The 14,143-nt window shown below is 36.4% G+C and overlaps 1 protein-coding gene across 1 annotated transcript in view; it reads right to left on the bottom strand.

Annotated features, from left to right (window-relative positions):
- TBC1D5 (TBC1 domain family member 5) overlaps positions 1 to 14,143 on the bottom strand; it is a 294,668-nt gene that overhangs the window by 73,656 nt on the left and 206,869 nt on the right. Inside the window, 2 exon segments of the mRNA XM_035894107.1 lie at positions 1,924 to 2,030; positions 7,768 to 7,910. Coding sequence (XP_035750000.1) covers positions 1,924 to 2,030; positions 7,768 to 7,910 — 250 coding nt within the window.

Here is a 14,143-nt window from a genome sequence, read left to right as displayed (position 1 = left end):
GGAAAGATAAGAAACAGGTACTCAAGTTATGGCATTGAAAATACATTTATTTCTCAGACCAGGAGCTATTTTTTTTCTTTTAGAGTGATCCTTTAGAACAGTTTAACTTCCTTGCTGTAAAGAAGTCCAGATCTGTTTATGTAGTCTCAACCCAAAGACCCAACATAGAATGAGAGGTGGCTGGAAGTTCCTTGGAGCTCTTCATTCTCTGGAAATCCCAGCTTCCTAACCTTCAGACTATTTGCCAATCAGATAAGTAGAGCTCAGAAGTGAGGAATAATTGTAATTAATCATATTTAAATTGGCAAAACAACTAGCAGTCTTTGCATGAAAGAGCTTTAAGTACTCATTCACCTAAGTGAAGGGAGAACTACCTGAAAGACATGGTAGGAACTACATCCACTGTTTTTCTGAAAAGTGTTCAGGGCACACCTGGGAATGTTAATTGATAGGACACTGAGGCCTTATAAGCCTGACAACTTCATTCTGTTGGAGACAAGAGCATGAGGAGTGAAATAGTGATCAAGTGTCTTTCACAGGAAGTTGGTGGTTTATTTTTGCCCCTTCAGCTGGTAGGATATCTCGCATACCACCTAGGATGCTTTGGAGGAGCGCTGAATAATGAGCAATTATTCTATCTTTTAACATATACCTTCAATAAATGACAGATTACAGATTAGATTTAGTTTGATATCTTAGCACAATCTTCCTCCCTCTGTATCTTCCCTCTAAAAAATACTTCTGTCTTGTTTTGCTAAGAGAGCACATAAATAAATGCTGGGCAGTCTGATTTCACACAATGCTGCCGAAATCTTAAAAAAGATTCCTGAGATCTAACATTACAAACTTTCTTACACACTGAGAAGACAATATACTTTACTTCTCGTCATGAAAGAAATCTCTGTGCCTGAGAGGAAGGAAGAAAGCAGCTGTAAGGATGCAGATATCTCCAAAAAACTGATACAGAAACAAAGAGACAATTCTTTTCTTAATCCATAAAAGTGTAAACATTGGTACTGAAAGAAATTTTGCAGAAGGCAGTCAGAGTGCAGGAGCGATGAATTTTTCACTTTGAAAGGTGACGTGCATCAAGAAGATGAGGGAAATCAGACTTTACACTGGCAGCCTACTAATGGGACATGCACAAAGACAGTTCAAAACCAGCAGCACAAATTCTGCTATCTGCCAAAGATCTGAGTTCTGCAAAGATTACTGTGTACAGCTTCATCTCAAACACTTTATCCACTATACTGTGGATATCTGCTATATATTATATCCACACATATACACATGCCATTCTAAAAACAGCAAGAGGTTTGCTTTTTTTTTTTAATATAGATGCATATATCAGAAACTGCATGCTAGTAACATGTAACATAAAATTTATGAATTTATACATTTTATTCATGTGAATCTTTTCAGGCTGTAACAGTAGACTCTCATTTTTAATTGAAAACCACCACATAACTATTAGATACTGGGCAGGAGTAGTGCTTTAAGGATTAACAGTGATTAATCTGCAGAAATCCCACGAAAAAAGTCTTACAGATGAAATTGCGTGACAGTTTCTATACAGTTTACTAGATTATTATATAAAATATTAGTTTTCCTCAAAAGTATACTTTATTGTGAAAGATGTCAGTGCAGAATACCAAGCAAAGGTATTCTAAAGAGCATAAACATCTGCAATTACCAGAGCTCCCGGATAACTTTAGCAAAGTAATAGGATAGTATCCTTCAAAGAGTAAAAGAACTTGTTCCTACTCTTGGTTACCAACTCTTTCCTTCAGCATTTTCGTCAGGTAAGAAGAAACTTGAAACTACAGTTTAGTCCCCAAAATGTAGGTTGTTATTAACTTCATAGTATTTAGAACACTTCATTACAGAGATTTATTCCCAGTATTTACAAAGCGAGCATCTCACCTTTGGATCTCGGAGAAAAAGTGCTCTTAGGATAAGGGAGTGAACATCTCCAATAGGTGGATAATGCATGAGAAGTCCCAAACAGGTCTGATAATTACTTGAAATCACTACAGTGACAATGAAAAATATAAGGGAGGAAAAAAAGAGTGAAATATTACTTAATTTGATATTTGAAAACTGTACCTTTTCCAGTAGATTCATTAGAGTTCAGATTCAGCTGTCTTTTCCCACATCCAGACTCCTAGAACTCCAGCAGTGCTCAGAGTAAAAGAAGATATTGCATTACCAAGCTTCATGACTACACTTGGTCCAGTATCATTACAGACAATGCTAAACCTACCACTGACTTTATGTCATAGACATTCACGTTAGCTATGGATTTAGATGCTTAAATTTAGATCTTTGTAGCTGCGCACCTAAAGCCTGCCTGAGCCAGTGGAGGTCAGGGCAATACAGTCAGCAGAGCTTGGAAGAACTTGTCCTACACTCCAGAATGGACACTGACTTTTCAGACACTCACCGGCAGACACCTAAATTTAAGTATGATAATTTGTGAAATAAATTTTACCTTCAGTCCTGCTTTTATGATAACTCTGACAATTCTTTGCTGAAATATCTTTTATGTTTTTCTTATGTATGTATACACATACATGCCCACACACGTATATGTACACATATGTAAAATAATGTCCACAACTTGTTTTCTTATAAATCAGAAACTATTAATGAAATGTTCAGGAAAAAGAGACAAGGCTAGATTTTAACTTCATAAATAATTAAAAATATAATACACCATTAACTGTATCAGAATTTTTTACTTATTCAGGAAATTTTCAGCGTGCTTTGCTAAGGTTCATCATTTTATTATAATTGTGCTTGATTTTATCTGAATCTGTGTAAGTACACTCTATGGTTCTTTGCTTGTCGTTGCCGTCTTCTGTTTTGTTGTGTTGGTTTTTTTTTTTTCCCCGAATCAATCTAATTATGAGTGCAATTATTAAAGACATCTTTTCAGGCAGGTCTATGTAAACTACTTCATTTCTTTTGCACCATCTAAATCCAGGCAATCCATCTGCCACAGCTGTCAAAGCAATGCCTGTTAATGATGCCTGCACTCTGCAACATAAAGACAGCCTCCAACAACAGTAATTGTAAATAAATTTTTAACAAACTTTACTATTCTGAGAACTTTAGCTGTAGTAACAAATACTTTTAATTAATCAGGCCTCTACACCAGAAAGGATCATTGCAAATACAGAATTATTTTGAATCAATAAAAGGCAAAATTAAGGAGTGTTTTGCAGACAGAAAGATTTAAATGTTTTACTTTGTTTCTTTCATGTGAATAAGCCTCGTATCCTCCTGTACCTTTCCTCCCTCAACAAGAGGATTATGGGGAAAAGATGCAGGACTGGGCAAAATGAATAATTATAATCTGTGTAGGGGATTTTTTCATTTCCGTTGCTGATCCGACAGCTTGTAATTTCATACATCTGCTTTCATTTGAAAAGCACTCACTTATCCTACTCATTCTTTATCTGTTCTGCCTGTTCTTTTTCCTACCCTTTGTTTTTCTTGTTCATATTCAGGTACCTGTTTTTTCTTCTTGAAGTCACAAAGCTGGCATAATGAACACAATACAATAGTCTCCGTCAGAGTTCTTTCAGAGGAGTATAATACGAGCACCACATAGTACATACCCAATCAAACTCTCATACGTAAATCAAATTTAAGATACTGTACTGCAGTTATGATCACGATGCTTTTTTACCAAAGCAAATAAAAATACTGAAAATGGATAGTAAATTCTAAATACTTTTATATACGATAGGCAGTAAGACCAACACATTTCTCTTTTGAACAGATCAGTATGTGTCCTATTCTGCAATGTAAAATGGATTAAAGCTATCCTTTCTTTATTTTTCCTGTGCTGTCTCACAGATATATAGAAAAGTAAATATTAAAAAAGCTAATTTATGCCAATGGTGCAGATTTGACCCGACAAAAAAAAAATTATTTTCCACCACAAGACCTTTACTCTAATTATTAATTTTTTGAAATGTGTAATAATGAAGCAATTCAACATTGGAAAAAAACCCCAAACTGTTGGGCAACGACCTGTGTCCCCTCTGATCCCTAAAAGTTAAATTTTAAAATGAAACCTTACCATCCAAAGAAAGTTAAAAGAACTCCAACACTTTAATGAGGAAGGACTGTTAAATTTTCTATTTATTTTATCTTTATGGTTTTCCCCACATATTCAGCTGTCCCCTTTTTGTGCAGAAATCTTGACAGAAGAGAACATTGCTGCCAGTGCTCTATTTGCTGGGGAACCTTGGGTTAAAGGGATTAATTTGCTGAAACACCTCTTGGTACGCTTTGTTTCAGAGTGATTTGTATGCTGCCCATGAGCTGACTATGTGCGCTCGCAGCCCCAAAGGCCAACCCTATCCTGTGCTTCAGGCCAGCAGGTCGAGGGAGGGGATTCTGCCCCTCTGCTCTGCTCTGGTGAGACCCCACCTGGAGCACAGCTCTGAGGTCCTCAGCACATGGACCTGTTGGAGCGGGTCCAGAGGAGGGCCACAAAAATGATCCGAGGGCTGGAGCACCTCTCCTATGAGGACAGGCTGAGCGAATTGGGGTTGTTCAGCTTGGAGAAGAGAAGGCTTCGGGCAGACCCTCTTACAGCCTTTCAATATGTTAAGGGGTCTATAATAAAGACAGAGAGACACTTTTTACCAGTGCCTGTAGTGACATGGCATTGGTTTTAAACTGAAAGAAGGTAGATTTAGAGTGGACATAAGGAAGAAATTCTTGAAGATGAGGGTGGTGGGACACTGGAACAGGTTGCCCAGAGAAGTTGTGGATGCTCCATCCCTGGAAATGTTCGAGGTCATGCTGGATGGAGCTTTGAGCACCTGATCTAGTGAAAGATGTCCCTGACCATGGCAGGGGATTGGACTAGACGATCCTTGAAGGTCCTTTCCAACCCAAACCATTCTATGATTCTTGTCTCTTCAGGACAAAATGTATAATACTATCCAACAGAGTGGAAGTTTACTTAAAAACGATAGAGAAAATAGCAGTAAAACAAAACAAACACCCCTTCTCTGAATATGCATATCAGAGCTAAAAGAATCAACTGTAGGATAAAGTTTCTGGAAGGAGATTCTGTGCAATACAAATTTATCCAGTCTCAGCAGTAGCTGGATGGTGCTGAAGTTCAATGGTGAAATATCTTGCACCACACCCTCCCCTCCATTCTGATTTCATCAACTACTGCATATACCTCTGTACTGGTGAAAAAGTAACATATTCATGCTTCTGATTGGATAGATTTTTTAAAAAAAGAAGATGTTTTCCATGATTTTTTCTAAAGAAACCCAGAAAACAATTTATTTAAACTCACAGACACTTTGGTATACAGCCCTACACTTGGCTTGTGAGGATTATCACTCCACAGATAAAGCTCTGCTTGGATACAGATGTAAAACTGAACAGAGCAGTTTACAGAATGGCTGTGTACATGATTATGTATCTGTAATCTCTAAAATGTACAAACAATAATCTAATAATCTAAATGCTCCCTTCTCCTTGAATAATATATCATTTGAGTAACAGAGGATTTCGAAACTAAAATAAAATGAAAAATACAGCAGAAATAATACTCTCTTAAAATCATATCCTTGAGAAAATCATAATAAAACACAGAAAAAAATCCATCAATTCCCAAACCAGCAACTTCTCCCCCATCCCCATATGTGTTAGTCTAAAAAAATCTGCATAATTTTTAAACTTTCAAATGCTTTCAGTATTGTATTATTATCATTGCTTATGTTTGACATTTTTATAACATAGTATCTTAGGAGCTCTATTACTATTCCTATTTTTTCAAAGTTTTTAAACTGAAAATTTCCAGACAGTTTACTTATAGATGATTAACATCATTGGGTGTTTTGACTTAACATTTCCTTTCACCAAATAAAGAGAAGCTTTTAGAAACTTAATCTATTTGAAAATGTTTTAAAAAATATTACAACAGAACTTTGAACTCCATTCAAAGGCCAAATATTATCAACAATAAAAAAATGAGGAAAAATGGAAACCTTTTCTGTTACAGATATATGAGAAAAGCTTTCTTTTATCAAATTGAAAACTGTGGAAATTGCTACAGCTTGAGCTTGACTTTGAAAATATATTCAACTTTAGAGTATTTATGACTAGGTATTTTGTTTCACAATTCTAATATGCTGAGAGTAACTAATTAGGTCCAACTATAGAACAAAAAGTTACTTATTACAGAAACAATATATGTATGAAGTATTAGCTGTCCTGATGAGATGCCTTTGCATATCATTTGGGCAAATGTACTCAACTTTAAAGCTATTTACTACTTTATTTACTAAGCCTGGGAATTTCAGAGAAAAGAGGGAGACTGATTTCATACAGATGCCTAGAACACATTTTTAGCTCACATTTTTAGTTATCTCATACCGATACTTGTACATGAGCACCACAAAGAAAAACAAAACAAGCCCAGAACTACCTTCCCTCCCCGAGGAGTGACAGGGTACTTCCGAATACAGTTCTAAAGTATTTTTTTTTAAAGAGAAATGATGACACAAAATAAAATACTGATCTTAAGAAGCATTTTTACATGCATCTGCACTACATATCTATATGAAAAATTTTAAGATCGTTTCAGTTCACTGCACATAAACAAGCCAGATTTAGATTGAAGAACATAATGACCTGGAATCAGATCATACTAAAACAGCAGCATTAATTTTGAAACCTCTAAACTGAATTAAATGTCCACTTCTTTGAGAGGAAGGTAAGGTAGCTCTATATGCTGCATGTCTATTAAAAGTAATTAAAAAACCACACGAAGGCAGGCAGTGGAACGATAGTACGTGTAAAGTACATGCACATTATATTTTCACGATTGGGCCCTAAAATAGGAATCACAGATGTTGAAAACTTCATGTGTCCTCGAATACAAAATTGTGTCAAATACATGACCCCGTTATAACCTAAAGCTTACAGATTGTATAGAATTAACTCTGAACAGCATGCTACAGAATTCATATATTTAATGAAAGACATGCATCTCTACTGTGAAATGCTTACTTTGTTGTGGCAATGCTGTATATAGAATTTTTTGCAAAATACGATGAGACAAATAAATGCCTCTTAATTAATCATTACATACGTTCCTCCTCCCATTCACAATTATATAAGCTAACAACATTTTTTGTGATTTCTTTTTTGTCCCAGCTTAATGCATTTATTGGTCATAACTAACCCATAAGAATTCACCTTTGCATATACTTCAGGCATAATAAAATAAAATAAAATGAAAGATGCCAGTCTTGCATAGAATAAACCTATTTTGTAATTGTCACTCATCTCTGCATTTACATTTCCTTCAAGATATATCTTCAAAAATTATGAGTCATTATCTTGTGCATTTTCACATTTCTCACAGCAGAAGAGCATAAAAATATTTCCAGTGTCAAAGGGAGGCTTGACTCAATTCATCGGCTTGGTCAGAAGGTGGAGCTCTATACACACCTGTATCACTTACTGCACGTAAAATCTGCGACTACATATAAACCCACAGAAGTATTCAGAAAACAAACCTGCATTTAACTCCACGATACAATTTGTTTCATAAATATAGCAGACCGCATCCGATAACAAATGGCTCCCCTCTTAGCATTTGAAACAATTTTCAGTATGTTAAAAAAGTCACAATGAAATTTAGCATTTCTTAAGTCCTCTTTTTCTTTGAAAAATCTGGTTGCATTCTTTTTAAAAGATTGTAAGGTAGTTGATACTTACAGGCATCTCTAATATATAACAACATGGCTACAAAAATGTAGTCAACTAAATTCAGGGTGATACTGTCAGCAAATAGAGCATCCCAGACAACCAGAAGGTCCTGAAGTGGGAATTCACGTCCAAACAGGAGCCTTACCCATCGCCTGAAAAAAACCAAAGAGATGTGATTTGTATTTCCCCATTTTGCCAAGTACGGTAAAGTCAGGATACATACCCCAGGATCAACTACAATCCAAAACATTTTACCACAAAATTTTGCAAAGCCTGAAGGTCTGTGATAATCACTTACCTAATTGCATTTGTGGAAATATTACTGCATCTACATTAAAAAAATGATACATTACAGACTGTAGAAGCTTACCTGACTAATATTATTAGGTGGGTGAACCTCAAAGGACAAAACATATCAAGCCTACATACCATATTTTTGAGCATTTAATGTGATAGTGATCTAAGATGAAAGGGAGAAAATGTTACTCAAGAATAGCCTGGAACAGCAAAAAGAGGAGGGTGAAGCCAGTGGTTTATGAGAAGCCCTGAAAAGCCCAGTCAAGTGAAAGCCAGTTCAGAGGCAGATGCCAAACAGCAGTTAAAATGGACCAAGCCACACTTACTTTGAAGAGGCTTCCTCCCTGCTACTGACGACTGCGTTTTCAGCTCCATATAAAATATGCTATGGATGCTATTTTAATTAAACCTAATTTAAATCTTTACCAGATTTAATGATAATCTGCATGTAGACTTTACCATTAATTCCTGTCCATATCTGTGTGGTTTTCATAGCTAGCAAAATGTGAAAATCTGTCTTATTAAACACAGTATTTGCTTGAGACTGGAAGCTTGCGATGCAGTAGAAGAAAATGATTTCTCAAGATTCCTTATTTCCTGTTCTGGCTCTTACACTGACTGACTTGCTGACCTCAGGAAAGGTCCTTTCCTTTCCCGTTCCAGAACAGATCCACTAGCTTTGTACCTTTTTAGGTAGGATTATCTAAGGTTACATTTGAAAGAGCTAAATAATAGTTAGTAACATTAATCCTGAAATAGTTATTACAAAATGGACTTAAAAATAATGAACTACATTTTTAGCTGGGATATGCAAATTACTACGCATGTGGAATCTGTTTATTCAGTGGCAAGAAAAGATTGATTGCAAATTTCTGCTAAGCAAATTAAGTCATTCTTTAAAACTCACAAAAATTTCTGAAAAGGCAACTAGAAATTTCATCAAGATTATTTTCACTTGTAAGAATTCACGTTTAACCACTTTTGTCCCAGAATTCATTGTTGGTTTAATGCATCTGGGTTTTTTTTTCCTGGTTCCAGTAATAAAAGTTCATTTCTAGACAAATGAATTCCAACACATCAGCTAAGCACAAGCTTTTAAGATAGCATCAATCTGTACAAAAAGACTCTCTCTCATGAGTCAAGACTTTGTTCACTTAAACTTTTATTCCCCTCGCCACTGGAACCACATATATAATCCGCAAAAACATCCATGTTACAGATTTAGAGATTGCTATGCAGAATTTTTGCCTTGCAAGACATGTTCCCTTTAAAAAGAGAAAATATGTGATTTCAAAAGACAGCATCATCTCATATCAAACATTTATGTTCTAAGGTCTTGTAACTTTTTGTGTTAGCATAGTAATTATAAAAGTCACAATATTAGCTATGACTAGCCTCTCTGATCAACCCCCTTTCCTGTGTGGATTTATTTTCAGGCCTCAGAAAGAGACGTCAGAAGAACTGTTAACACAAAAGCGAGGCTTAGCTGGGGCATTTAATACCACGTCTGTTCTATCTAAGGGATTTTACCATATAGTGGCACATTACCCTACAGTGCCTAGCCTACAGGAGACTATTATCCTATGGTGACACAAACATTACCCAAACTCTGCGTGAAGCCTATTACTTGCCTTAACAACCCATCCCACCTGTAAAACCGCAACTTTCAAGCTACACAAACTGTTAGGCGAGAAATTTCAGCTGAGCTTGAAGCATTTGAGCTGACTTTGCTTGCAACTACCCAAATCTCATTCAGAAGCCTTGCTAAAAGTCTAATACACTTCAAGGGAAAAAAATACACCATGGTGTAATGGGATTTGTTATTAGTCTTTTATTAGAAATCTCTTTTGCTTCTTTACTACTTCATTATGCAGTGTTAATCGTTTGTAGATGCAGGTTTATTCTGCTCCAGCAGAAGTCATTCCTTTTTTTCTCCTGCTTTTATATTTTCTCCTGGGAAAATTAAATCTCAGTCCCCAGAGGTATCACGTTGCACAGATGTAGACTGCTGGAGAACAACTGGACTTCCTTTTGCAACCATAGTACTACCGCTAATTATTTGAACCTTGCTGTCTTAAAGGGAGTAAGCAATTCATAGTGTTGAAAATGCATGTATACTAACTGCTCTCTTACATTCTTCGTCAGCATTTAGCTCATAGCATCTATAAACCAAGGACCCTATTGCCTATGAACCATGCTGCCATATGGCAGGAGTTCACTCAGCTTTTATATTCGTAAAAAGGGATCTTAATTCCTTACAGTAAGTGTCCACACTGAAAAGCTGTCTTTCAAACTAACACGTTTTTATTGCTTTTACAAATATTTGCAGAGAATTTAAGATACACTTAATATTTGCATTGGACATGACAAACCTCTTTTTTTTTTTTTTTTGAGATGGCTGTCTGTGGTTTAATTATTGTTCTGTCCTGTTAATCTTGCCTTACATCTGTTACACCTGCAGACTGCAATGCTCACAATAGTATACCTTTTATCACATCCAGTAATACAATAATTCATATTTTACCAGGCACACTTGGCAATTAAAATCTACAAAAAAAAAACCCCAAACCCAACAGATTCTTTAAAGCCATAATACACCAAGGTGCTACTACCTACATTGTAGAATATGTAACTGTATTTTCCACTTATGATTCCTATATAATTAAACCAATATTCTCAAGAGATCAGTAATTACTAGCAATAGCTAATGATTCATTAATGACCTTACAATATAGAGAAAGCAGGAGAAAACTGTGTCTAGTAAAGCCATTAAATAAGGCAATGATCCAGCCTTACCAGTTTTAACTAAAACCACAATCATTTTGACTGAGATTTACAGGACAATTCTCCAAGCATCAATAAAATTAACCTGTGTTATGCCTTACATGTATTTAGCTGGTTGTTTGTCTTCTTGGAAGGCAGAGAATTCTTTAAAGAAAATTAAATAAGCCTAAGAAATGGTTAAAGACGAGGCCATACAAATGGTTCAGGAGTGTTTATGAGGACAAAACAACACAATGAAATCAGAAAGAATAAGAAAAAACATAATGCCAGGAAAGGGAAAGCATGACTCTGAAGCTATTTCTAAATGTCTAAATCTAGGACCTACAACTTGTCAGCAAGTTGCCTAAAAATTCTACTGTAAGAGCCTGTTTTCAGCCATTTATACTTTGCTAAACTCAATCTTCAGTACAATTTCCACTCCAAGCATCTGCTCAAGGCTTGATTTTTTTAATTCATTGATACTATTCATTAGAACAAGGTTAAAAAAAAAAATTCTGCTCATGCTTAACTTATTTTTTCCCCAAGCTTTTCATTGAAAGTCTAGAATGAAACCACCAAGGTCTCTAGTATTTCCTTTTTGCTGCGTGTATTAAAAAAATACCCAAATTTCATGATTCCTTGGTTGACCTAAACACAGCAGAGTGCAGGTTTCCACAGAGTATGTACTGTTTTTCCTAACTCTCCCCACTAACCCAATGGTGCATCTGCCATCCTGTCCTTCATCCCAGCTGCGCCGTCCTTCTTGCATGGGAAATGGCAAAGGTGCATATCATCCATCTGCAATGGCTTGTGCCACTTAGTGGATGTCACAGCGGAGGATGCTTTTTGTGTGGTTTCCAATGCTTGCAAGACTCACTAGTGGGAGTCTTCCAGAGAAAAGAAGGGTCAGTAGGATTTTGCAGGATGTCATTTCATTCTCAGCGCAAGTTGTGCTGCTTTTATTTAAAATAAGAAAACTATTTAAATGGACTGTAAGTATTGAAAAGAACACCATCTTATCAAAACTAAGCACTCGGAGGCTGAGAAATGCCAAATTTAACATCAGTTGTTTACTGACTGAGAAAATGATATGCAAGCTCTGTCTCTTTAAACTCTGTCATGAATTATGTTCAAGCAAACATTTGTAGCCAGTGCAATTTACTATGTAAAGTCATGGTCAATAATTTAGGAGAAAGGGTAGACAGACTTGAGCTGTGATCTGCTTGTTCAAAAATAAGATATGGAAAAAGGATGAGGAGCGACATTTGTATAACACTTTCAAAAGAACTTAAAGCTGTACGGATGATAAAGAATTAAATAGTTCAACGCCTGGCAGTAAGCACTACTCTAGACTGACTTGACGCCTGTGCTATGATTTTAGATGTCTATGTTTCTAACCTCTGGACACTGGGTGGGCTGCAGCTGAAGAAGGCTGTGTATCTCCCTGGCTGTCCTTCTGCAGAGGTACCCAGGCTACCACTCCTGGAGCAGCACTCGTCAACACTTGCATGGATGAGAAGAGAAAAGATAGCTGCAAATATACAGCAAAAGCACCCTCAAGAGAAGACATTTGATACCAGAAACTCTCCTGGATTTCGTTGTTGCCAGACACAGTCAGAGGGGAGATGGGCAAGTTCAATCAGAGGATGAAATCGATAGGGGTGTAAGATAGTTTCCTTTCTTTTAATGCCATGAAGGAGACCAATCGAGAAAAGCTTTAGCAACATTTCAGCTTAGGCTTGTTACACAGCCCATTTCTCCAGTGTTCTGTCTCCTTTCTTAATAAATCTTGTTTTTATTAAGACTCCCATGGCTTTATACAGTTCAGGGATTTTGTATGGAATGTCCTAAAGAGATTAATAAAATCTTCAAATACAAGACGGCAAAGGAAACATGCCTGAAGTATTATAATCACAACTTGTTCTTTCAGCTACTCTTCAACAAGGCTCTTGTGGAAGGGCAGTACTGCTCACGGTGCATGAGAAACTCTTGGGTGATCACAGATGAGAAGAAAGGCAAAAAAGCCAAGTGTAGCAATGAACAAAATGTCATTTCTAAAATAAACTAAACCTTATTAAATGTCAGTATTTTGTCAGAACAGAAAGCAGCATGTGAAACCCCAATAAAGTAAAACCACTGGTATAAGAAGTTATGTGGGAAGCTCACCAGACTTCCAGGGATTTACAGAAACTTCTGATGTGTTTGATCTAAACACTGGGAATTTTACACGCAGCACACCCTCACAAGCACACCACCCAGAAAGGACGTACAGTGAGATATTGTCACAGCATGTGTGACGTTTTTTGCCTTAATCTACTTAACTTGTGAACGGAATGAAAACAGACGTTGTGCTACGAGATGTGTTTACTTCAGCCATAAAATTCAAATGTTAATTCTGGATTTATTAGATAAAATTATGTGACCTTTGTCACTTGAGAAGGCAGACAAGATGATCAGATTTTCCTTAGGCTTTAAAACATTTAAATATTATAGATTTCTATCACATTGTCTACAGTAGTGTATGTCGATTGTATAAAAGTGTGTGTGGTAAGGAGGGAAGAATTGTGTGCCGGCATCTAATGAATCATTTGGCTTCTCCCTAGACTTAAGAGATAACAGAAAGTATATAAAAGAGACTCTTCTTATGTGTACGCATACACCTACCTTATATATTTAAGTAATTTCAGGTTTGTATGTGGACTACTATTCTGCCAGAGAACGACTCACTGGCTTTGGTGTGACTGTGATCCAGGTGGGATCGTCCTGTCCTGCACTCCCGTGTGGGCTATTCGTTTCATCCAGCATCTCCTGGACGGGCTGCATGCAGACTGGGTGGATCATTGCACCAAATGCACGAATCATGTCTACTACTGATGGATGGATACAATGTAGGGCTTTGGGGGTTTTTTTTTGTTCAAATTCTGTTTGGTTTGTGGTGACATCCACTCATTTTTTAAAGTTTTGCATAGTTATATTAAAAACCCTTCAACTTAAAAAACTATACCATCCACAGCTTTCTGTTCTGCAGCTTAAAGAGTAGGGGCCTTAAAGAGTAGTTATATGCAAAGATAAAGACTATGGTGTTTGAAAATAATACCAGTAAAAATGAAACTACACATTTACATTATGGATTATATGGGTTTCAAACTCTACCATAGGTTTTTCTGACAGAAAATAAAGATTTAAAATTAAGTAACTGTGATAATGAACACTTGTTTATTAATATAAATCTACTCAAATTTAGGCTAAGCGATGAACAAGCATCTGGTACACAGTATACTTTGTTGCCTTCTTTCCACTGGGGAAAATGTTTTTGATCTGTCCT

This window comes from Egretta garzetta, unplaced genomic scaffold (genome assembly GCF_000687185.1).
Source record: "Egretta garzetta isolate BGI_Z169 unplaced genomic scaffold, ASM68718v1 scaffold94, whole genome shotgun sequence".
Taxonomy (NCBI): Eukaryota; Metazoa; Chordata; class Aves; order Pelecaniformes; family Ardeidae; genus Egretta; species Egretta garzetta.
The sequence above is the reverse complement of the archived record's forward strand: the minus strand, read 5'-3'. Positions and strand labels throughout refer to the sequence as shown.